A 25,121-nucleotide genomic window follows, 5' to 3' on the forward strand; every position below is an offset into this window, starting at 1 on the left:
TGACAAGAATATGGGCAGGTTAGGGTTATGTACTTTAAGCTTTATAGAGGCTGCCATCATCTATGGAAGCCCATTTCAACCAGTGTAAAAAAAAAAAAGTATCTCAATATATTGACTTAGTATCTCGAAATATTGACATAGCATCTCAATATATTGACTAAGTTTTTCAATATATTGACTTAGTATCTAAGTAATGAGACACTCATCATTATTTTGAGATACTATGTCATTATTTTGAGATACTATCACAATATTTTGAGATACTAAGTCATTATTTTGAGAAACTAAGTCAATATATTGAGATACTAAGCCAATATATTGAGATACTAAGCCAATATATTGAGATACTATCTCATTATTCTGAGATACTAAGTCAATATATTGAGATACTAAGCCAATTTATTGAGATACTATCTCATTATTTTGAGATACTAAGTCAATATTTTGAGATACTATGTCAATATATTGAGATACTAAGTCATTATTTTGAGATAATATCTCATTGTTTTGAGATACTAAGTCAATATATTGAGATACTAAGCCAATATATTGAGATACTATCTCATTATTTTGAGATACTAAGTCAATATATTGAGATACGATCTCATTATTTTGAGATACTAAGTCAATATATTGAGATACTAAGCCAATATATAGAGATTCTATCTCATTATTTTGAGATACTAAGTCATTATATTGAGATACTATCTCATTATTTTGAGATAGTGGGATCTTTCTTTTTTTTTACACTGGCGGTAATGGGCTTCCATAATCATCGGGCGCCAACAGCCGAGTGGATAAACCAAGTGTAAACTTACTATGGTATTAAGTGGAAGAAAGGGGGCAGAATTGTGAATTAGCGTTAACATCCTATCTGTTCTGACCTTCATATAATCTCCAGTCTGGTCTTTGTCCTGGGGTCACTTATAAAACATCATATCGTCTTTCTTCTTCAGATACTCACTTTAACCTTATATAAAATTTGCATTAAAAAGCAGTTGAACACGTGTACATCATGACAGAACATGCATGGGGTATAAACTGAGGAGAACCAGGCAGTGCTACATTATGTGTATAAGTTAGACGCTGTGCAAGTCTTAATTCCTGTATGGATAAGACATAATTATGCCTCTGACTGTGCTCAGTTTATTTGTGGGTCCGTAGAAGCAACAGCTGTAGTAATTCTTAGTTATAACAGAGAGAGAGAGAGGAGAATAAAATACTGAGGGAAATCGAGTCTCATTTCATCTGTCTGGCAATCATTTTTAACTGCGGTTCAACTAAGGACAAGGTAGAAGTCCTGTGAGGACGAGGAGGATGAGGAGGAGGAGGAGGAGGAGGTGGAGGAGGAGGAGGGACGTAAACACGGCTGCTAAAAGCTGCTCCACGATCGTTGGACATGAAGTACCTGAAAAGGCCAACGCTAAACACTAGACCTCAGCGTTTTAAGCCTTTTGCAAAACAGACCGAAGCACTTGGCGTCAATATGTGCACACGGATCATTACTTCCCACTTCTCTGTGGTTGCATAACTGAAATCCCCCCCCCCCCCCCCCCACTGCTTCTCGCCTTGTACGACGTGTAATCCAATCAATTCAGAGAGCCAGTTTAAAAAAAAAAAAAAAAAAAAAAATCAAATAACACATTTGCATATTTCTGTAGTGGCTAATGAGAGAGAGAGGGGAAAAAAGAGATGTATGTATTAAGGAGGTCTGTTTCTAGGGTCCCGCAAGACTTTGAAGAGATGTTCACGGACGTGACAAAAACGCTGTGCGGCCTCGTCTCAGTGCAAACTGCGGAATATATGGTTTGGTTTGAAAGCCTCAGCCCCCACGAAGTGGCCATATTTCTTACGCACATCTACACATTATAATGCCGTAGTTATTACCGCCGCAATGGAGATTATATTTCTGCCAAACGTTTTTGTTTATCGGTCCGTTTCAATGAAAGATAAGTCAAAAAGTTAAGAGCGTATTTGGGTGTAAAATTCCTGGAGATGGAGGATTAGAGTTTGGTGGTAAATCAAGACGCAAGATGCAGGATTTTTTTTTCCCCCTCAAAACAATTGTTAAAACAGAACGACCTTGGTGGAAGTTTGCATTTGCTGCTTTATTATGGTTTCTATCTGTCAGGACATTTGGTTTTGTGTGCTGGCTGACAATGGTCAGGGATAGCATCGCGCGACACATTGTGTCTTTTTGTAAGAGGAAAACCTTGAATTTGTTTGACACATACGTTGCTGGACGATTTCCAACTTGCTTTACTCTTTATCGCGTTGACGGAGCTGAATTTACGTCTGTCATTTTACGTGTTTCAAGGACTTACGCAGTGAGTCTGCAGAGCTTAGTTATTTCGAAAAAATCTGGGTGTCAACTGCATAGATGGTGAGTTTAGGCTAACATGCACAAGGAGAGTTTGTTAAACAAAGCATAGTTAAGAGTTCTCGCTGCCATTTCTAGGAACGCAGATGTTTGTTTTCTGTCGTGTTCAATAGGCACAACCTGCAGGTAAAGGTGAGACCAAAAAAGATATAATAATATAATAGACCCAACACAGAAATCTAATATACTGCGTATAGCTACTTATGAAATGAAAATATTTTACTCTCCCTCGTGATAACAAAGGCACAGTATGTAAGAAATCGGCCATTTTAGATCATAAAATGACAAAGTGAAATACTGGCTTCACTGGTACAGCCCAGATATTCGCAAATGAAATGAGCCAATACGATACCCAATATCACCCAATATTGGTCAAAACCACTGTTTCACATATCTTGAAATGGAAGAAATGTGTTTTCATAGCAGCTTAATAGATTAAAAGGTCTAAAACGAGTGTAACGGAGTGATATCGGTATCAGTCGATAGTGGAGTTTGTGATATTGGTATTTGAATTCCGAACAAATAAGTGACAGCCCAACCACCTACTAACACAGCAATGCAACACTTTGACATCCTGTTTGCCTAAAATTGAACAGAGCTAGCTGCAGCTACAGTATGGGTTGGAAATGCCAACATTTCTGAACCTAAAAAGCCCCGTTACCCCTCTCAAAAACATCTCGACTAGATGAGAAAATCAGGGTACGCTTTAAAGATCCACATCTCGTTTGAAAAACACAGGTGGCTAAAGGAAAAATGGAAGGGAATTTTAAGATACATGTAAATGTGGCTAAATTCCTCCTAAACTGGTCGGCGATTGAGATTCAGCCAGTGTTGTGTGCTCTTAACACTCGTACACAGTATTTGGAATTTGAATGGCAGCACCTATTTGGAATTCCACTGGCAAACACGGTGTTATATATTTTACATATAGACCTCTGTAACTAAGTAAGATGCACGGAGCTTACCAATGTTTTTTTTTTTTTTTCCCGGTTACAGATCAAAACCATTACCCTCTCTTTATAAAAGCAATCGCTTGGGGGTAAAAAAAACTGCAGTCAGTTCAACAGCCTCGCCGTTTAGTAACGAGCTTAGCGCTTCTACTCGTTTCCCCCCGGCGGGAACGTGGTGAAAATGTTGGAGCCTGTAAAGAACATTATGTTTGAGAATGTGTTCTCCCCCCTGAACAAAGGGGATAGGAGGAGAATATTTAAAAAAAAAAAGGTAGATTAATAAAGACATCGCACAGGTTTATTAAAACAATTTCGCCTTTGAACTGGCGTTTGTTAAATAATGAATAGTTTATTCATGGCGTTTCCCACAGGCCTGATAATTTACTGGAGACGGAGAGAGATGCAGTTTAAAGGAAGTGAACCTTAATCAGCGGGCCTTTGAACTCACGAGTGGATTACATGATTTATTTCCTATTATTGGCGAGCGTGAGCACAGCTCAATGGCTGTCATCGACCCTTTGTCGCCATAAATAAAAAACGTGAAAACAGGAAAACAGAGGCATGCGTTTCGCACACGGCGAACGCTTCTGTGCTTCTACGACGCGTCTGTCTGACGCGAATGCTAATCCATTCGTCCCGCGGACGTCTGCATGTTCAGATTATGGCTCCCCGCTATTAGCGAAACAGAACGGGGCAGAATGGTGCAGACACAGGAACAAATGACTCTATTTGCACCAGCAACAGTGCTGTCAGTCCTGATAACCTGCAAAATCGTCTTCATTGTGCGAGTGTGTGTGTGTGTGTGTGTGTGTGTGTGAGTGAGAAAAGAACAGGTGGTAACCAGCTCCAGATACGATAATCCAAAAATGCCCCAGGGCTGCATTAATCTACTTAATGGCATAAAGCATTTGCGCTGTAGCCATCTTCACCTTTGGCAACTGAAGCCTGAAGGTTTGTTTTTTTGGCTGCGTTTATTATCCCTCCCCCTCCAGGTAAATTCAAGAAGCTACAGGGGAAATAAAAAAAAGTAAAATCGAGATTTTACAGGGATGTATTACGGTTAAATATGACTCTACTTGTGAGTGCACGGGGAAGTGAGATGATACCGTTTTGATGACGAGGGCAGGGGAGACAGAGTTCAAGTGTGTTTGTGAGATTCTCTCGAGCGGTGTAGTAGCACTTGAGAAGTAGCACTTGAGAAAATATGGAGCTCTTTAAAGCGGACCTAGACCGGAACGCTGTTTTTTAGGGTGTATCTGCGTCATTACCTTGTTTATGAAGAAGCCCTGAAGGTTCTAAACAAACAGTTCAGCCACTGCTGAGAACGCTGTGTTTTATTGTAATCTCGGGCTCAGCGAGATCTCTGAAAAAAGCCGGTAAACACCGGATACGTAAACAGTGGTTCTCCGGAACAGCAGATCCTCCTGCTCCGGGCACTAGTCCGGGCACATCCGGTTGCGTACATTGAACCACAGAAGAAGAATAACGTCCGTTGTGGAGGTGTTTCACGAGCGACAGTGTCTTCTGACTCTGGGTCAAAGTCATAAAAGGGACTGCGGCGGGGAGTCGTGAAGAAGCTATTTTTAAACACTGTTAAAAAAGATGTTTTGATAATGAGTAGCAGTACATCCACCATTCCAGAGGGGGGAGCTGCGCTTCTGAGAGCGGGTGTGCTGAATATGTCACTTCCGGGTACTGGCCAATCACAAGACAGTTGGGAAAGGCTCTACGCTGGCTGGCCAATCACAACACACTCTGTCTTCTTGGTGTGAGAGTTGAGTCTGAAATATCGTGGCTGAGGAACATCGTCAGAAAAGAGGATTTCTATCGGCTCGTTTACAGCAACTAGGAGGTTTTTGACCATAAGAACAAGTTAATGTATGTAAGTAGACCTCCATAACTCACATATATGTGCAACAGGACCACTCTATGTGAGCTTTAAGTAACAACATAACATAACAACATAGTTCGTACCACAATTTCAGGACCCTGTCATAAAAAGTCCAAGCAACACAACTGTCTTTCACAGGGCATCCATGTAACACAGAGATTAAAAAAAATACGTCGTTCAACTTGGTTGTCGTCCACTCTTGGAATAATCTTTGAATTTCCAGAATCAGTTGCTGAAGGACAGCTGAAGGTTTTAGTTGTTTTGCATCTAGCTGCAGCAAACAGAGACATCATAACACCTTCCAAAACACCTCTCTAGCTCCTTCCATGTGTTATTTGTGCAACTTTCAGACGCTCAATGTGAACAAGCCTTTACGTGTCACTTCCTGTTTTACTGTATTTCTTTCGGCGATTAACCACACCCGTTCCCAACTTTCTTCGCCTGTGTGTGAAGTGTTAGAATAATAATGCTCTTTGTGTTCCTGTTCACAAGAAGCATTCTACCATTTTCACACTTTGACTTTGCCCATGTTTGAAACTGGATTTTTGGGCAAAATTGCCTCCACTTCGGAGTGTACTTAACCTGTCAAAATAAAAAGCTGCTATTTGAATCATGTCCTCTTCTTGGGGTCGTCACCCCTGTGAAATAAAAGAGATGATGCTCTGGAGTAGAGCTGCAACTAGCGATTATTTTCGTAATCGATTAATCTGTCGATTATTTTCTCGATGAATCGATGAATCGGTTGGTTCATAAAATGTCCGAAAATGTTAAAAAACGCTGATCAGTGTTAGTCAAACCTGGAAATGACGATGTATTCGCAAATTAACAAAGAAAATATTCACATTTTAGAAGATGAAACGATCAGAAATCAATGAAAAAAGCTTCGAACCGATTATCGATTATCAAAATAGTTGACGATGAATTTAGTAATCGATTACTAATGGATTCATCAATTAATCGTTTCAGCTCTACTCTGAGTGTTTGTGGTCCTGTGGTAGCTGATGATGCTCATGAACATTACAACAGCATTCTAACTTTCCTCATCGTCATTTTTCTAATTGAAAACAACCCGATCTTTTGAGTTCTTCCTGAATCCTGAAAGATTTTCAAATCACCCCCCTCCCCTCCATCAAACCAGAGAGCTGAACGTCCATTTACTTCCTCCAAGAACTGGCACACGCAAGAGCATTTAATCAGTTGGTGAAATCAGGGTGTCATCTGCATAAATACGGGGTAATTCTATCGTTCTAATCAGAATTTGGTAAAAATTCGTCAGTGTCATTTCCCAACAAATCCAATCACAAGCCATTGTTTCATTGATTTGCGCACACACACGGAGAGGAGAGTTTCGCCAAGCACAGCTGCCGCGACAGAAACAAAAGGGCGACGTTCCCTCCTTCTTGATCAGCTACAACGAGCCAAGTCGCCGCCGCGTTTCCCCGCGCGCATTTGCACGAAGAGCACGAGGATCGTGTCGAGCTAAGTGCTTTTACGCTTCGATTCGGAAAAGCCACAGCCCACTGGGCTCGGGGGGGGGGGGGGGGGGGGGGGGGGGGGCTGGCGAGTCACCGACGGAGAAACCTTTTCCAAGATGTAAAGAGGGGGAAGAGAAAGAGTTGGCGTCGGTGCGCTGAGCTCCGATCGAGCAGCTGGCTGCAAACATATGGGACTGAGAGTGGAGTTAAGGTTACCTCGCAAAAACAACAGGCTTCCCTTCTCGTGTCCTTTCGTCTCATTTCACAGTTTATAAACTTGGACTCGTCTGTTTTTTTTTTTTACCACCGACTGAAAATGTAATGGGACACCTACTGTTGGAAAAGTTTTACACCCTCAAAGCGACATAAACCTTCCGGTTGTATCAGTCACTGTTTACCACAAGCAGGAGCCTCCTTGCGCAAAATAAATACTCCAATCAAAAAAAAACGAGTCACAATAAAACAATTTCAAGTTTTCATTTGCAAACGATTAAATCCACAAGCAACGCTGTTAATATTCATATTTATGAATCTGCCTCAAGTTGCTCGTTAGAGTCGGATAAGCCGATGAAATTGATTACGGCCGTTTATTCTAATTTCTTTCCCGTTAATTACCTCAAACCTTAATTATTGTGTAGTATAAGCGCATTTTCCATTATATCAACATTTTATTAATTTTCTCACCTACTACTTACAGGGTTTTATTTACATATGAAATGTCTACACATACTTTTCCATTATACTCGTTGACGTCTTTGTGTACTTTGATGTAAATGTATATATTATTTTTAGTATCACTGCTGCACATCCCAGATGTATCCTGGCGTTTACTGCTCTGAAAACAGTAAGTGAGTTTAAAACAATCGTTCAAAACTGTCTGTCGGGAGAAACTGTCAGAACTGTCAAAACTCATAATTAACCCACTGATGAGCACTAGTTATTAGACCGGTAGAGCTTTGGTTGACAAGTCAACACCACTGACAACAATGGGAAATGCTTTTAAAATGCCATAGTCCTTATTTTAAAACGACTAGACCGACTGCAGCCTCCAAAACCTGAATTTACAACCGAAAAGCTTTAAAAAAAATGGCAAAATAACATTTCATTCCACAATTCTTATAAGACGTCATTCACTTACCAGCACTTGTCCTATGAAGAAATTCGCCTGCTCTTCTTGCACGGTGAAATTAGCGGGTAAGGTGATGTTAAAAGCGGGGTCGTTATCGTTGACGTCCGTGACGACGATGTTCACGGTAGCGGTGGACGTCTGTGAAAAGACAGAAAGCGAAAACGTTAAACAATGCACTAACTCTGAAGTCCGTTTTTACTCTCTCAAAACTCTGCTCAAATCTGGCCTCCATGTGTTTTTCCACACACGCAACTGAAATATTTAGCGAAGGCTATGTTTCCCAGACCCAACAGAGTGCACTATTAGAGTCATAAATACTGCACTGCATCACATTTACATTTACTCATGTGGCTGATACGGTTTTTTCCGCAGCGACTGAAGGACGACGCTGATGTTTCTGTACAGCGGGAGAGCGACGCCGTGTCATCCGGTAAAGAAAGGGGAACAGAGATCACTACGAGGTAAGGGGGAGTTAGAAGAGAAGGTATTCTCGAGGAGAGTCAATTATTCATGATGTTCTTAAAAGGATGCCCTTGCTCGAGACCAGTGTCTCTCTCAATTTTCTTTTGCATCATCGTCAACGAGCGTACCCAGATAGTGCTAAGCCAAGGAGAGACGTCTGAGCCTCGATCTGGCAACCCTCGAAACCCCTGCCCGAGAGGCCTTTCAGCTCTGAGCCGCTCGAAGACGGAGCGTTGTTCTCTTCTTCTTTGGTAGGATTGTGTCGTAATCCGTGGCGGTCAAGCGAGATACCACAGGACCTCGACACACAAGTATACCAGGGTCTGCGCAATGTGAAGTATACAAGGGCCTTTAGACCCATGGTTCCCAACCTGGAGTCCAAGTCCCACAGAGGGGAGCGCTAAAGATCAGAGCTTTATCTGCTAAAAACTATAAAAACTATATTTGTGCATATTAAAGCTCACATAGAGTGGTCCTGTTGCACATATATGTTAGTTATGGAGGTCTACTTACATACATTAACTTGTTTTTATGCTCAAAAACCTCCTAGTTGCTGTGAACGAGCCGATAGAAATCCTCTTTTCTGACGCTGTTTCCCAGCCGCGATATTTCAGACTCAACTCTCACCCCAAGAAGACAGAGTGTGTTGTGATTGGCCAGCCAGAGTAGAGCCTTCCTAACTGTCTTGTGATTGGCCAGTACCCGGAAGTGACATATTCAGCACACCCGCGGAAGCGCAGCTCCCCCCTATGGAGCGGTGGATGCACTGCTGCTCATTGTTTTAACAATGTTTAAAAATAGCTTCTTCACAACTCCCCGCCGCAGTCTCTTTTATGACTTTGAGCCGGAGTCAGAAGACACTGTCGCTCGTGAAACACCTCCACAACGGACGTTATTCTTCTTCTGCGGTTCAATGTACGCAACCGGATGTGCCCGGACTAGTGCCCGGAGCAGGACGATCTGCTGTTCCGGAGAACCGGTGTTTACGTAACCGGACAGGGTTTTTTCAGAGATCTCACTGAGCCCGAGATTACAATAAAACACAGCGTTCTCAGCAGTGGCTGAAGTGTTTGTTTAGAACCTTCAGGGCTTCTTCATAAACAAGGTAATGACGCAGATACACACTAAAAACAGCGTTAATTAGAACTTCCGGTCTAGGTTAGGGTTCTGGATCGTCAGAACTCATTATCACTCAAATTTAAACCCATTTTTTTTGGTCCACCTTCAAATTCACTGAGCTATTTATTACCAACACCCGTGAGCAAGTCTCATCGGGTCAGTTAGCGGTTATATTTGATCGGGTGCCTGTTGTCAGCATCTGTACAACAACATATCGTGTCTGAGAAACATAAAAAAGTACCAAAGACTCACTGGTATCAAAAAAGGAAAACAAGAAAGCAATATCTCAAGAGTCACCTTGGTTTTGATTTTATGGAAGCACAGGACTGTTTTTATCCTCATACGCTGGAATGAAAAACCTACAACTGCTTTTATTTCTGCATATAAACGTTTGTGTCTTTGTCTTGGACACAAGTAAGGGAGGCTTTAAGGAACAAAGGTTGGGTCGGAACTACGGTCGCCTAAAGCAGAACTGCAGTAACCAGACAACATTCCCGAGAGGAACGAAAGAGCACGAGCTTGCGTTCAAGTAGGTGACCTGTATTTTTGCTCTATAGGTCGACATTAGAGACTCAAATTTGATTTGGGCAGCCATGGATGGCGGGTGTGTGTCGATGAGCAGTGAGACTTGTGCCCTTTTAGGCTGATTAAAGACGGGACTGTGCAGGGAGGAAACCCCAGTGGGACGACTGCAGCAGTCGACAGAAAAATGAACATTTGGTGAAGAAAACTCTACTCGAAATACACTAATAGAAGGCTGATAGCTTGGATTTTCTGTGAAATAATAATGATATGGAGGAATTTCCATGTTATGTTGAGCAGATATTTAAGGTGCCGATAGGAGTAAAACCTTCTCTTGATGCCCGTATCACCCCCAGGTGGACATGGAATACTAAAGCAGGTCTCATGCGTTAGAAGATATGATAGTCTTGGAAGACAGAGAAGGACAGATTAGTTTTGTTCTTCCCAGTAGGGAACCACAAAAGAGAAGTGGCCGTCTGTGTAAGGACACATCCGTGGACATGAAGTGCTAAGGTACTCGAAGAAGAGTCCTCTTGAGACTCTTTCGTCGTGTTTTGTTGTACCGGCAGGGAACCAAAAAAGCAGGAAGTGTCTGGACCGTGACATGCCTACACGTTCCTTGGTGGAGAACACAACAAGTCGACAAAGACAAAGCACGAGGCCTTGCGATTGAGCTCAACTAGATGGGTGTGGAACTGGAAATTTACTTTGTAGGTCAGCATTAGCGGCTTGAATTTGATTTGGGGCAGCCATGGATAGCAAGTGGGGGGGTTGGGGGAGGTCGATGAGCAGAGAGTGATGTGCCCTTTTAGAATGAATGATGAAAGTGCGGCGGAAGTCCCAGAAAATCACTGGAGCGATCCAAACCGTCAAAACATTTCCTAGTTTTGCAGGAAAATGCTCTACTCATACTCTTTCTAACTATCTTATTGGCAAAAAAACCACTGTGACGCTCCTTAAATGTCACAAAGGGGTGGGGTTGCACATCACGTATAGAATCTTTGATTTTTTCATTAATGTCAGTCGGGAGCGTTAATATGTAGCTGGATTTTTTATTTTCGTTTTTGTGAGATATCGTAATTTGAATTAATTCTCGTGACATTTGGAACAGATATCGTCGGCCGCCGATCGGGGGGACGAATCCGCAAAAACTCTTTCGTCGCTCTCCTCACACATGCACATACACAGTAATGTGCATGTGTTATATTGTTTTGCGTTACAAAGCACTTAACAATTTTGCCTCTAATTCACCCAAGGCATAAACACATCATTGACATAATGATGATGGCGACTGTGCATCGGGAGAAGTTAAGAATTCAGCGTTTCTTGCCCAAGGATAGTTGGCCACGACCAAAGAAGGGCCTGGGATTCGGAGAGATTTGTGGATGACTCACTCTTTCTCCTGAGCCACAGCCACATGTAAAATGTAATGAACATTTAATTTCAACAGCCCCCCCCCCCCGGGGATGAATTGTAATAATAACTCTGGTGACCCTCCTGGACTTTTTTCGTCCAGCTCCATCACCAGGTCAACGTTGTACGTTTTTTTTTTCCATTCGACGCGACCGCGGACGTGAACTTTAAACTATAGAGCGCGTCTCCAGAGGAACTCCAGAGGCTGAAGATGAACTGGACTGTCTGGCTCAAGAAAACCACGAAAAAAAAAAACAAGTTGCCAGAACAAGCAGCTGCAAGGTAAACATGTAGATGCTTGGAAGCAGAGACTGCATGCTGATAAGGCTTGCTGTCTCTCAGGGCCAAGAAGGAGACAGATAAACCAGACTACCTCACCCCTAAAAAAAAACAATAACTGTAGAATCTAAAAAAACAAAACATGATGAGGCTGCCAGGTAAACTTCAGGATGCACTAAATGGGAGATGACTTTCAAAGAGCATATGCTAAAGGATGGATATTATGCAAAAGAAAGCATCTGCAGCCTCTGAGGACGCAGGACGTAGGGATCGGAGGTAGAATGACGATATCAAGGCTGGGTTTAAGGATATGTAGACAAAATATAGCAGAATAATATCTTAATGCCAGTCTCTCTCTGTCAGACTCATGTGGAAATGATGTCACAAAAAGCCTGAGTTTACGGCTGAGTCATTCCAATCACATCTGTCTGAGAACCAAACCCTAACCCACAAGACTAAGGGTGAATTCCAATTCCTTGCTTAACCCTCAATCTCAAAAATGTGCGCTCCCTCTAGTGCAAGTGCTGTCCCGAGTCTCAGAAAAATTAAGTTGAGGGGCAAGTTTAAGGGCTGTATCGCCCTCAATATTGAGATTTTCCGAGACCACCCATGGGAGCAAGGGCTACCCAGAATGCATTGTGTGTTTTGCCATAACAAAGATGGCGCCGAAAGCAGCGAAACGAGTACGCTACAAATGAAGTATTTTCTTTGTTAATAGAGATATAAAAATGAAATGAAAACCATTGTATTATCTTAGTTTAGGCCCATGTTATGGATTACTGACGTCATTGTTGCGTAACATTTATTTTTACTTTACGATCTTTTGTCAATAGTCGGCCGGTGCGGACAAGCGATGGTTTGCTATGGTTTACTTTTCAATAAGCCGTGGTGTGTGGTAACTGTCAGCTGAATATGTCCGTGGTTGTGGTATTTGTATGAGTATCATCTTATAACTAACTGACAACCTAATAACTTGACTGAAAAACGGATCGTAATAAATAATCGTGACGTAAATGTGTTCTTCTTCTTCTTTTTTGGAGTTGACAGACTGGATGCAGCTTTCCAGTTATTCTGCCCCCTACAGTCTGAAGACGTATCTGCATTGAAGGGGTGTCCCTTTTCTAAGTGACAAAATAACCCTCAACACTTGGTTTTGAGGGTTGAGCTTGAGGGTTAACACAGGAATTGGAATTGGCCCAAAGACGGCACAACCTCACTGCCCAAGGTTAGAAAACTTAGACCAAAATTCCGCATCAGACCGAGTCGAAGCTTCCAGGTCAGACAGAATCATCGACGCCAAGCTCAGACTCGAGAGGGAGCAGAAACTCAATGTAAGGAGTAGACACCGTGACGTCATAAACGGCATGAAAATCGGATGATTATGCGCGATCGATAACGTCTCGGTGCTCTGGGACAATGGCCGTTCGCAGATATAATTGTGGAAAACGACATCTGCGAGCGTGCAGGAAGGATGAGTAATTCTGGAGAGGAGACGGCCCCGGCCTCGCCGAGCAGGAGCTGCCGTGAACGACGAGGCGTCCGGCGTCACCGAGGAAATGACCGAGATAATAATCACATACATCTCGCTGTCGGGGGGGGGGGCGAAAGAATCGCTTCTTTGGCCATTGTTGTTTCTCTTTGTTCGGGGGGGGAAAGTCACACATAATCGACCATTACACCCCCCCCCCCATGCCTCGTCTGCTCCTTCACGCCCTCCAGTCGGCCATCAGTGTGGCGACGCGGGCTCTGCCGCTTCATTTCGCCTCAGAAGCCAATTATCGTCTCCGTCACGTGGCGGCGGCGGGGCGAGCGCGCGGTCGTTATCAAACCTCCCACCTCATGACTCTGATTAACGAGCGTCTATCATTTATTCAACGCGGAATAGACTCTGATGTCTTATCTGCTGTCCTCGGGCGCCAAAGGATCCAGAGGTGGACTATGATGATGATGATGATGATGATGATGGGTCTTTCGAGTCCACGACGCGTAGGACTGATACGATCGTGTCTCTGAAGGCAGGACGAGCGTTTTTTTTTATCCAGCTCTGATTTTTAACTTTCCAATATTGGGGCGGTAATTGAGAACAATCAGCTTCAAGCACGAGCAGGTGAACATTTACAAAAAAAAAAAAAAAGAAATCCAACTCTACAAAGAACAAGTTAGTGGCCGTGTGCACGAACACATATTTGACTGGACTCTCAGAGGGGGGGGCCGCAACCACCCTGGGGAGCATGACTTTTTCTTATGCTCCTTTTTGCCAGGTTGCCATGGTTACCGACATTCTGTGCTAATTACACACTTTGAATCTACGGTGTCCCCCTTTTTTCCTCTCTCTCTTTGTTTCTTTCTTCCTCCCTTCGATCGCCACTCTCCGTCCTCCTTTTTACGGCGCCGCGTGTCGTTGAAACCGTTTCCACCCCTCTTGTAGCCGCGTTCCTGTTGTGACAGCGTTTCTATTCTCGCTGTGACATTCAACCCACGCAAGTCGGCGAGGAATTTACTCAGTGGACAAGACATTTGCCATACACACACACACACACACACACACACACACACACACACACACACACACACACTGCACATGTAAACGGTGTCAGTTTGTACAATCTGGCAGCATGTGGCACAGCTTCACTCTCGCTTTTTTATTCAATTGATTTTCGCTCTCTGACTCTTGTCACTGTCCAGTTCCTCTTGCTTCTCCCGCTCCACGACCTATGACACAGCACCTTATTTGAGGAAGTATTCCTTTTAAAATGACTCTGCTCGACTCTCGTGACGCTCGTTTTCCTAGTTCCGAGGTGAGCTAACAGTGTAAAGACGTCACGGTTTCTCGACTTTGGTGAAACAAACAGAAAACATTGCTAATTAACAAATTAACCCAGAGAAGTTTCTAACTAACATAATCTAAGCGGTCGTAGTAGTAGTAGTAGCAGTGCTAAATTAACACGGCACAATTGTGTCCATTTACTACGACTGAAACTGTAATGGCGACCCCCCCGAAATCAACATTAGGTCTTCTCTTAGCGTTTATATTTTAAGTTTAAGCTTTTTTTGTATTGCTTTCAGTCACAATGAGGTCACTGTTTTAATGAGTTGCACTCAAATCTTCTGTCCTCAGCTACATCCGTTCTACTCCTATTCTACTTTTTTGTTTAACAACGCTTAAAGTCCACACCGTTTTGAAGCCCTCAAAGAGAGATGTTCAAAAGTCGGGAACTGCGTTGCGGTCGGGCAACACCTCGACTATTAGCTGCGAATTAAAAGCTACGCTAACACCGACGTACTTTCACCGAGTTTCAGTTTCACATCCTTCATCAGTCGAATAAAAGAAATCCTTGCTCTGACTCGTCTCCATTATTATTATTAGATGTACTTTCGTAAACCGAGGCCCGATATGATCTTTTTTCTTTTAGTTGAGAACAGTTTCAAGAAATGCATTCATGCACAAGAAAACCCATGAAAACGACTCGAAATGCTGTAATGTGGAGATGCAACGCCGAAACAGATGCACACAAACAACGGCAAAGACGACGTGGGGCGTGCACATGAAGCTAGCTGTGGTGTTTCGAGATGCTTTCATTCTGGGAACCCAAAAATCCCCAAAAAGCTGGTTCCACTTAAAGGGATAGTTCGGAATTTTGGACATGAGACCTTTTTTCCAACTCAGCCGGTGTGATGGAGACGTCTGGAGACGTTTTCAAGAAATTTCATTCAGTTCTTCTAGTTGCCGAGTTCGCTGGTGCTATGGCTAGCGCAAGTCAATGGTACAAGCTAGCATAGCATTAGAAACACTCATACCGACTCCACAGTGCACCCGAGGCAAATCAATTGTAACGGCAGACTATCGATGTACATATCTGTGTTGATAGAATGTTTGAAATAAAACCAACCTTGCAATTTGAAGGATTTATGTCTCAGCAGCAGAAGCAGCGCGTCATACTTCCTGTTAGGCTACGGCAGCGGCGGACTGATTCTGCTGCTGCTGAGAAAGTAGTCCCTCAAAAATTCATGCGAATCATGTGGTTAGTTTTGTTTCAAATATCATTCTATCAACACAGATATGTACATCGATAGTCTTCCATTACAGCTGATTTGCCTCAGGTGCACCGTGGAGTCGGTACGAGTGTTTCTAATGCCATGCTAGCTCGTAACATTGACTTGCGCTAGCCATAGCACCAGCGAACTCAGCAACTAGAAGAACTGAATGAAATTTCTTGAAAACGTCTCCAGACGTCTCCATCAAATCGGCTGAGTTGGAAAATAGGTCTTATGTCGTTTGATGAGCCCTAAACAAACAACTCCGACAATGGAATCACCTTCCCGTTTATACTGGTCTGCCTAGGGTAACTCATCAACATGATTGCAGGCGTGATAATACGGACAAAGGCGACTTGTGATCGTGTAATCTGGACGATAAAAATGCGTGTTTTTAAATGATGCCGCAGTCGCTCCGTCTCACCCTTTGTTGGCTCAACCTCCGCCGTGTTAACGTGCAATACAGTAAATTAACTCCCAATCGTCTCGACTCCTCGCAGCTCCGCTTGACGAACGCGTGCGGTCTGTCAACAGAAGGAGGAGGATGTGTTTATGAGAGCGCGCAGGTGCAGAGGGGGAGGCATTTAACATAATTCCCGGTGACGGCTCATCAAGTCAGGTTCATTACCAATCATAACGCGGCGTCTTTTAAAAAGGGGGAAAGCGAGTTTCACCTCTGCCTGGAACGGAGTCGGCGGCAGCAGCAGAAGTGGAGCCAAGCAAAGTCAGGTCTAATTAAATTACGTCGGTTTGTACTGACTGATTATCAGCTGTCAGTGTGGCAGAGATAAAGCAGACGAGACGGTGCGTTCGCTGCCGTTACGGAGATATTCCTGACAATATACGAAGCGGAGTCTACTGCTCAAGTGTTATTGATGATAGCGTGTGGACAGAACCTTATGTTGAAGGGGAACTTAAGTGTTTTTAATCTTAAACGTCAGTTTCCCAGTCACAACAGGTGTAAGTGAGTGAGTCAGAGAACTGCTGAATACTGGCTTAAAGTCTTACAATATGTGAATAACACTGATCATAAAGGTGGGCAGCAGGAACCTTTCGCGCATGGTAGCGATTTCCCCAATTTGCTTTGGAAATTGCAAAGCTTAACGATTCCACTGAAGGACTATGACTCATTTACTGAAATACCTTAATGTCACTCCACTTTTATGGCTGTATTCAGAGCAGTTCTTTGTCAAATTACCGTTGTCAGTGAAGAACTCGGCACAATGTGGAAGTCATGATATCGTATCCACGTAAAATACGAGAGATATATGGGAAAGGGGGCAACTTTCCGAGCTCTCCTGTGTCTTCGTTGCTAACATAAAGTTTGCTTGTTCGTGAGAAATACAGTGTGTCTTCACACTGATTTACAGCCATAATATGTAAAACGTATGCTATCATTTTGAATTTGTAAATATCAACATTAACGCATGGTGCGTTTCCATGACGACTGACGCGTGACGTCATGTTGTCATGTGACTCCGGACTGTTAAAATGAGTCTCTAAAGTAACACAGTTTTTCATGCTGCGGCACTGGAGTCCAGGCACTGTTTACCAGTTAGCTCCGTTAGCTCCGTTAGCACTGTTAGAGCTCCTAGAGTCGAACTGGAACGTTCTGTTAATCAAACGAAAAGAGCAGCGCTACAAATAACCAGCGTACCTTAAAGTTTAGCGTTACTTTAGAGACCCATTTTAACAAATCGGGAGTCACGTAAACATGACGCGTCATGCACTAACGTTGACGCCGTTAACGTGCCCGGCACTAGTTTATTCAATTAATTAAAACATATTCATATACTGTTTTATTAACTAAAAGGTTGGGAAAGCGTCTGCAAATGTGTTCCCAGGCTAATGCAGCTGAATGTCTGACTTATTAAGACTGTACGTATGAGAAGATGTTCAAAACTGAACCGGTCTGTTGTGGTGAAAAAAGGGAACTTTGGGTAATGACCGAAAAGAACGAGATCGCAAATACAGGCGGCCGAAATGAGCTTCCTTTAGAGATACACTCTTAGGTTCCAAAAGGGTCCTTTTACGAGGGCTGAGGTTCTACCTGGAACCATTTGCTTCTGAAAAACCCTTTCACCAAAGAAAGTGTTTTTCAAGGGGTCTTGGTAACACTAATGGTTCCAGTAAGAACCATTTTGATCCAGAGAACCCTTTAAAACCCCTTTCTTGAATAAAGGGCTTAAAAAGGGTTCTTGGTGGAACCCTCCAAAAGGAACGATCCAGGACACACTGGAGAGATTACGTCTCTCAGCTGGACCTGGGAACACCTTAGAACCCCCTGAGAGGAGATGGTAGAAGTGGACAGGGAGAGAGCCCGTCTGGGTTTCCATGCTAACCCCCGCGACCCCGATAAGCAGAAGACAACGGAACGGAACGTGTGTTCAAAAATGATTCATGGGTCTGTGATGCAGAGGAATCAAGTCAGTAGTACTTTGTTTATTAAGACAGAATTGTGACTCACCCCACCAGGGTTTCCGTCAGACGCCGTGACAATCAGACGGTATTGATCGGTGGTTTCTCTGTCCAGAGGATTGTCCAGGAGAAGAAGACCAATACTGTGGAGAGACAGAGAGAGAGAAAGGTTAGAGAAAAAAACTGAGAAGAAGAAGAAGAAGAAGCAAAATACACATATTTGTCGAGGATCATTCCTGAAAGTCATATGCATGTATGTATATACTGTCTATATACAAGACAAAAAAGGACATCCATGAGCCACGCATGTTCCTCTTTATATTTACCATATATATGTTTAATTATATACAAGTTCATACACCCCTCCACTGTGCGAAATACATGGGGGTCTGGGGGGTTAGACCCCACCCTGATTAACACTCGAGACCCCCTGAAAGCCTCAAAGGCAAAATTTGAGGGGTCTAAACTAGGGCTGGACGATTGATTGAATTTTATTCATGATTTTGGCTTCTCACGATCATAAAAACATTATAATCGAAGAAAAACGATTAATGCGCCGCCGTGTATGTAAATTACTATGCTTGAAAAAAACCATGAATGCACCCGTGTTACAAGCAGCTGCAGCAAGTGTGTGACGTGTGTGAAAAAAAAAAAAAAAAATTCATATATTTTAGAAAGTCGGGACCTCGAGTTTCCAAAAGATGATGGAAAAAAAGATTTTTCACTTTTTTTTTTTTTTCTTTTTTTTTTGGGAAACTCGAGATCTCGAATTTGAAACTCGAGATTTCAAAAAAAAAAAATGTTTCGTCATTTTTTTTTCCTCATGTCACTTCGGGGGCTCCGTAATTTCTGGCTCTTCTTTTAAACTATATTTAAAGTTGAGTTTTGGTGGTTCAATAAATACTCAACACAAGCCCACATCTGACAGGAAAAATAGCCAATACTGCAGCGTGGTACCTGGGATGGTGAAACAGTATTGCGCAACAAATGGGAGATGGGACCCCCCCCCCCCCCCGATTATTAATGGGTATTTCGCACACTGCACCCCTCTCAATCCCTATACCTTGTAAAAAATAACGTCTTTATATTGTTTTATTGTTATTGTTTTAGTTCCACCCTTAAATTTCCTCACCACAAATTTTCAAATTACAGCCTGCAAACGTTAGCTTTTCCCGCACTTCCCCGAGCCAAGCTTTCATCCAAACACATCCATTAAGCGATATAATTCAATCGAGGCCAATAGAAAAGGCAAAGTTCATTCACTTTAACAATAGACGGCGTGAGATGTGGTTGCTTCTCATAGAGAGAAGGAAGAGCAGGTTTGGCTTTTAAAAGCTCCCACACTCTTGTCTTTTTTTTCCTTCTTCCCCCTGCAGCCGACTCATTGCTCCCCAAAGCACACGGACAACAGACGGATTCATGTTTTCTTTCCGACGACTGCAGCAGCCAGCGCCGCCTCCCCCTTGCGCCTTCATAGAAGGATAATTTGGCACCGTGGTATCCCCGAAAACACAAAAGTGTGCACGCGCTCCCGAGCAGAACGCTGAATTATCTTCCGTTTGCACACACGGCTGCACAAGACACTGACACACACACGGAGGTTTGCCCGGCCGTCTTTTTTAAGGACTTCCATTCATTTTGACGTCAATAAAAAAAAAAGCCTTATTCCTAACCTTCACCTGACCAGAATTTGACTCTTAGCCCCCGAAAATAAACATTAGGAGCAGGTTTTACTCTCAATGAGGACGACTGGTCCTGACAAGACCAGTGTTTATGCCAGGAAAGAGGTAACAAATACAACTACAAACACACAAAGCGCTGCTGCACCACGGAGGGGAAAGATGAACGCTGCCAGATTAATGTCCGTCACATTTCCCCGTTGCCTGCCTCGCTCGCTCGCTCGCCGCTCCTTCACATTTCTAATTTAAACAGTCCGAGACCAACCCGGAGGCTGCTTTCGTCTCTGCAGCCCATAACTGTCAAACAGCAACATCTCAAAAAAACCAAAAAAAATAACACCTGAAACCTCGGGCGACGTCTCTGTGAAGTGTTTCTCAGGCAACGCGGACGGTGTTTCCCAACCTGAGGGGCCTGACCCCTACTGGGGTCACACGAATGCTTAACAATGGGTCGCAAAGTCTTTTAGATCTTAACGGTTGTACTGATCAAATGTTGATGACTGTGTCGTAAATTATATTTTTTATAATAAGGGTTGTATTAAACATTTATTTATCTTAAAAAAAAAAAAAAAAAAAGTTAAAGTCAAAATGCCAGTGAGAGAAAAATACTTAATTCCTGAAAAATAAAGGTGGGTCAGATATAAATGAAGTCTCTGAGCTCTCATTAAAAGCCCGGCTGCTTGGACTCTTGAGATGTTTGTATGAGAGTGAGATTAATAATTAATATGGATAATACAGAGTGAAGCGTTTTTATAACATAAAAGGGGGGGGGGGGTGTTTCACAACTCTCTCTTTTGAATTCAAAATGGCAGATTTTACCCGGAAAAGATAATTGAACATCATGACATTATGATGAAGATAAGATAAGACTAATTCAAGAACATGATCGAAAAGACGCAATAACGCAAGATGCGACAATAGAACGTATACAAAAATAAATGAAATATAAATAAAAAGAAAATATACAATACATTATGATAGTTTAAGACAAGGATGTCTAACTAATCTTTGTCCATGAAGTGTCCTTTTTCAAAATGTGAAATTTCTTGAGGTAAAATAAGTGCAATTTCAACAATATTAAGCCTAAATTTACCCATGTACACATCACAGTGGATCTTAAAAGGCACAAACACTTAGTCACATGTATCTGGACATGAAAAATATAAGTATTTCACAGTACGATTACAAATCTTATCGCAATCGTAAACAAATTCATCCTACGGTCCTAGATTGGACGCTCTGGTGTGCCGGTTCTGGCCCGCGGCCCATACGTTTGACACCCCTTCCTTTAAGATAAAATAAGATGTAACACAATACAATGAGATAAGATATAGAAATATACATAGAATGCACTATGAAAATGTGAAAAGATAAGATATACGTAATTACGTCAGATAACTTAAGACGCAGTATGATACAATAAGGTAAGGGAGTCCTATATTAGGGGAAATGTACAATACGATAACTTTCAATGTGATGATACGATATATGGCATAAGATAAAAGTAGATCCAATGTGCTATGAAAATGTGAAAAGATAAGATACACATAATTACATGAGGTAAGATAAGACGCAGTATGATACAATAAGGTAAGGGAGTCCTATATTTGGGGAAATGTACAACGTGATTTACCCAGTACGATAACACAAGTTGTGATGATACGATACATGGTTACAAGAAGATAAAATAAGATCAAATGTAGTAGGTTTTCTTCTCTTCTGCGAGTTCACGTGGGTGGAGGGGGTCCACTGAGGTCGTCGGTATACAATCGCACAAATATAGGTCTTTCAGAGAAAAAGGGCCGGTAACCACTCATCTGGGTCAAAGCATCTTCCCGAGACGTTTCTAAGAAGCAGACGAACGCAATCGCTTAATAGATGAAATCTTCGACAGAGTCAAGCGAGAGCATTTTGCCCACTTCCACGTGCGAGGACTCACTTAACATCAGAACCATTTCCTTGGAACGCAACTCGCTCAGAAGCCAACACGTGTGATGACTGGCGGTTCAAGAGGGCAAACGCATCGCTCAATACAAATGCAGTGCACACATCCTTCACTCATGTTTATTTATACATTATGCACACCAGTGGAAAATAGACGCTCTTGTGTGCAACAAAGCCAAAGAAGGCTTAGGGGTGGTTGGATGTGAATGTGAATGTGAACGCATGATAATGAAGATATGCTGCGGTAATTGTTGTATTTTCAGTGTTAATGGTGATGATGTTGGTGGTGATTATGACGAGGATTAAAATGATTAATCTTTAACTTTGCCGGTCCCGGAGAGTTAATTTCCTCTCCGTACAGCTGGGCGACTGTAGTAAACTACACTTAAGCAGCTGGGTCTGAAAGGTTCACTGATCATGCATGATGGTGTCGCTGCCTCCTCTCCTCCAGCAGCAGCAGCAGCAGCAGAGAAGACGTTGCCACGGACGTGACGCCGCTAACGGTATCATTTAGTGACTCCGGTCTCTCCATCCCAGTCAAGCTAATGGCTGATGTTTCATTCCGCTCAGATTTGTGCCTCTATAATGGTAAATTGGACTTAATGTGCAGGACTTTATTTTCCCGGGGGGGGGGGGGGGCGGCACGAATACATTACCTGAGGTGAAATCGGTCCACGTTAGCGCTGGAGTCACGACTGCACTTCTGAGAAGTGATTTGGATTAAGACACGTATTGTTTAGGCAAATGAGATTTGAACGGGACAAACGGAGGGGGGAATTAAAGGGTATCCTGAAGCCAAATCTGGACAACGTCTGATTTGGAAAAATGACACGACATGGGCTGAGAGCTGAGGGAGGTAGAGACAACGGGAGTCTCGTACTGGTTGGATCAGAGTTTGACAAAAAGCTTGTATCAGTGAAGCAAGAGTGGACTGGGGAAAGCCAGTGGCAATGTTTGAAGGCAGTAGCTGGTGTTTGAACAGAGATAATATGGGATGGACTATAGTTCAGGTATTTGTACGACTTCAACAGCGCTTTGTTTAAAGTCCAATGTATACTTCTGCGTAAAGTGCTCTACGTAGGTTACGATGCTCCTCTACGTCGCCGGAGAGGCTGTCAGAGAGCCTCTCTGTTGTCTCCGGGTGCACAAATAATTTTAAGTGTGCGTCACTCCGTCAAGGGAAAGCGGAGACGGCAAGGGCTGCGATCGGTCCTCAGGCCAGGCCGAGATATCGCTGCTCTGTGCCGGCCACTGGGTGCACGGAGCGACCACAGAGGCGGAGCTGATCACCGCCGACAACGTCGCTGCCAAACTATAAATACGTCATATCTCAATCCACAAACCACAAACCACATGTTTAGACTCTAAATGGCCAATTTCTCGCCTCAAATGGTCTTAAAACTGCGTTCCAACAACAACAGTCGTTCTCTCTCGGACGCCATTGCTCAGAAGCACAACAACCTTGCGTAGTGACCCCTACTGATCGGGCGGGAAATTGCAGTGCGTATCCGGCACCACGACGGAGAACTATGAAGGCTCGAGGGGTCTCCGTGGTTACGCAGTCGGAGAAGTATACTGTGGCCTTAAAGGTGTAGAGTTTATATTTAGTAGAGAGGGTTGTGTATTAGATGCAGGACATGACAGGTTGGGATAAAATGTATAATTTAAATAGGTTATTCACTTGCCCTGTTCTTAAGTGAATTTGCTTTAAATCAGCGCCTTTAATCTTTAATATTGTGTAAATATTTAATCAATTTGTAAGTTCTTTTTTTCATTTTTTTATTTCTTTTAAATGAGCTTTATGTTGTTGCTTCTCATTGAGCCTAATTGTGCCTTTGCCGTGCCTAATTTATCAGTCGTACCACACAAAGTTCGAAATCACGATGATTATCTCCGCCGCACTTGTTTGCTAAATTTCAGAAAACACAACCAACGGTGATGCAAAAGTCAGGAAAAGGGTGAAACTGAAGCTGACAGCATGTTGTTATAGATGCCATTCAGGAAGTGAATGCAGGGAACTAGTGTCAGTGTTTCCAAAGTTCTGTATCCAAACTAAAATGCAGCCCTGGAGTTTTTTTTTCGAAACAAAAACTGAGCAATAAGTGTTTTTTTTTTGTTTTTTTAAACTCGTCTATTTTTAGGGTTCGTGTAAGTCAGGGTAAAGTGGAGGACAGGTGTATCCAGAGCAGAATTTAAATGCATACATTTACACGGTAGTGTGCTAGTCGTAGTTGCCATAAACTGTTAAGTCTGCTCCTGCAGGTTTGTCAGTTATGTTCTCTGACAAACTCTCGGCCACTGAATCGACGGCACTTCCTGCATGCAGCCGTAACGCTTAAGTGAATCTGAAGCGTTTCTATCCTTCGAGGAGGAAACTGCCTAATTTTTTGGTGAGTTATAGACTAGAGAGCTCATTTTTCACACGAGCTTGATTGAACAAGCCCCATACGGAGCCCGAATCTGATCATGCGGCAATGGAAGTTAAAAAAAAAAAAAAAACACACAAAAAAAAACATCTTCACTGAATCAAGGCTGAGAAACGAGAATGTGAAGCGGGAGTCTGTACATTGCACACTCATCAATTGTATCAGCTAATCAGGCTTTGATTCATAGCGCGCTCTTTCGGGCACCTACTTATTAAAATTGCGAGCTTGCTGAATGAAAATTGTAATATTTCTGACGGCCGCGCCAGACAATGAGCTGAAGAATGTGCTGATCTACTTCAAACAAGATCCCTCTCGTATCTGCTTCCAGAGATTACACATGGCAACGCAAACAATGGCGGTCGTCTATTGCTCTTTCTTTTCTTTTTTTGTCACAATGTCACCCTACGATGATAGAAAAGCCCAGTTTCATCTTCCACCGGGTAACTTCGTCTGTGGTTCTGGCACATAATAGGGTTGTGATACCGGCACAGGTTTGGAACAGTAATGGACCAAGACCAAAATATGCATCAAACGGTAACAGAACCGTACACTACTCACAAGAAGTTCAGGGATAATCGACAAGAACATCCCTATGAAAAGCTCATGCTACAGTGATATTCTACCTCGAAAGCAGGGCATTTAAGTAGAAGGTTGCAACGGTCATTTCTTCATCTCAACAACAGTGGTGACAATACCACAACATCTCAATAACTTGATCATTTTTTAAAGCTCACATAGAGTGGTCCTTTTGCACATATATGTTATGAAGGTCTACTTACATACATTAACTTGTTTTTATGGTCAAAAACCTCCTAGTTGCTGTAAACGAGCCGAGACAGAGTCTTGTGATTGGCCAGTACCCGGAAGTACACCCACTCTCAGAAGCGCAGCTCCCCCCTCTGGAACGGTGGATGCACTGCTACTCATTAATAAAACATTGTTTTAACAATGTTTAAAAATAGCTTCTTCACGACTCCCCGCCACAGTCCGTTTAACGAC

At 42.8% G+C, this 25,121-nt stretch overlaps 1 protein-coding gene across 1 annotated transcript in view; it reads right to left on the bottom strand.

The window, feature by feature from the left end:
* Positions 1-25,121, bottom strand: part of LOC310934376 (protocadherin-15-like) — a gene marked incomplete at both ends in the record, with an annotated part of 242,963 nt that overhangs the window by 103,522 nt on the left and 114,320 nt on the right. Inside the window, 2 exons of the mRNA XM_083898086.1 lie at positions 7,835-7,963; positions 18,123-18,216. Of these exons, the coding sequence (XP_083754212.1) occupies positions 7,835-7,963; positions 18,123-18,216 (223 nt within the window). The remainder of the gene's footprint in view (positions 1-7,834; positions 7,964-18,122; positions 18,217-25,121) is intronic.

This window comes from Microchirus variegatus, assembly GCF_963457635.1.
Source record: "Microchirus variegatus genome assembly, chromosome: 11".
NCBI classification, from domain to species: Eukaryota; Metazoa; Chordata; class Actinopteri; order Pleuronectiformes; family Soleidae; genus Microchirus; species Microchirus variegatus.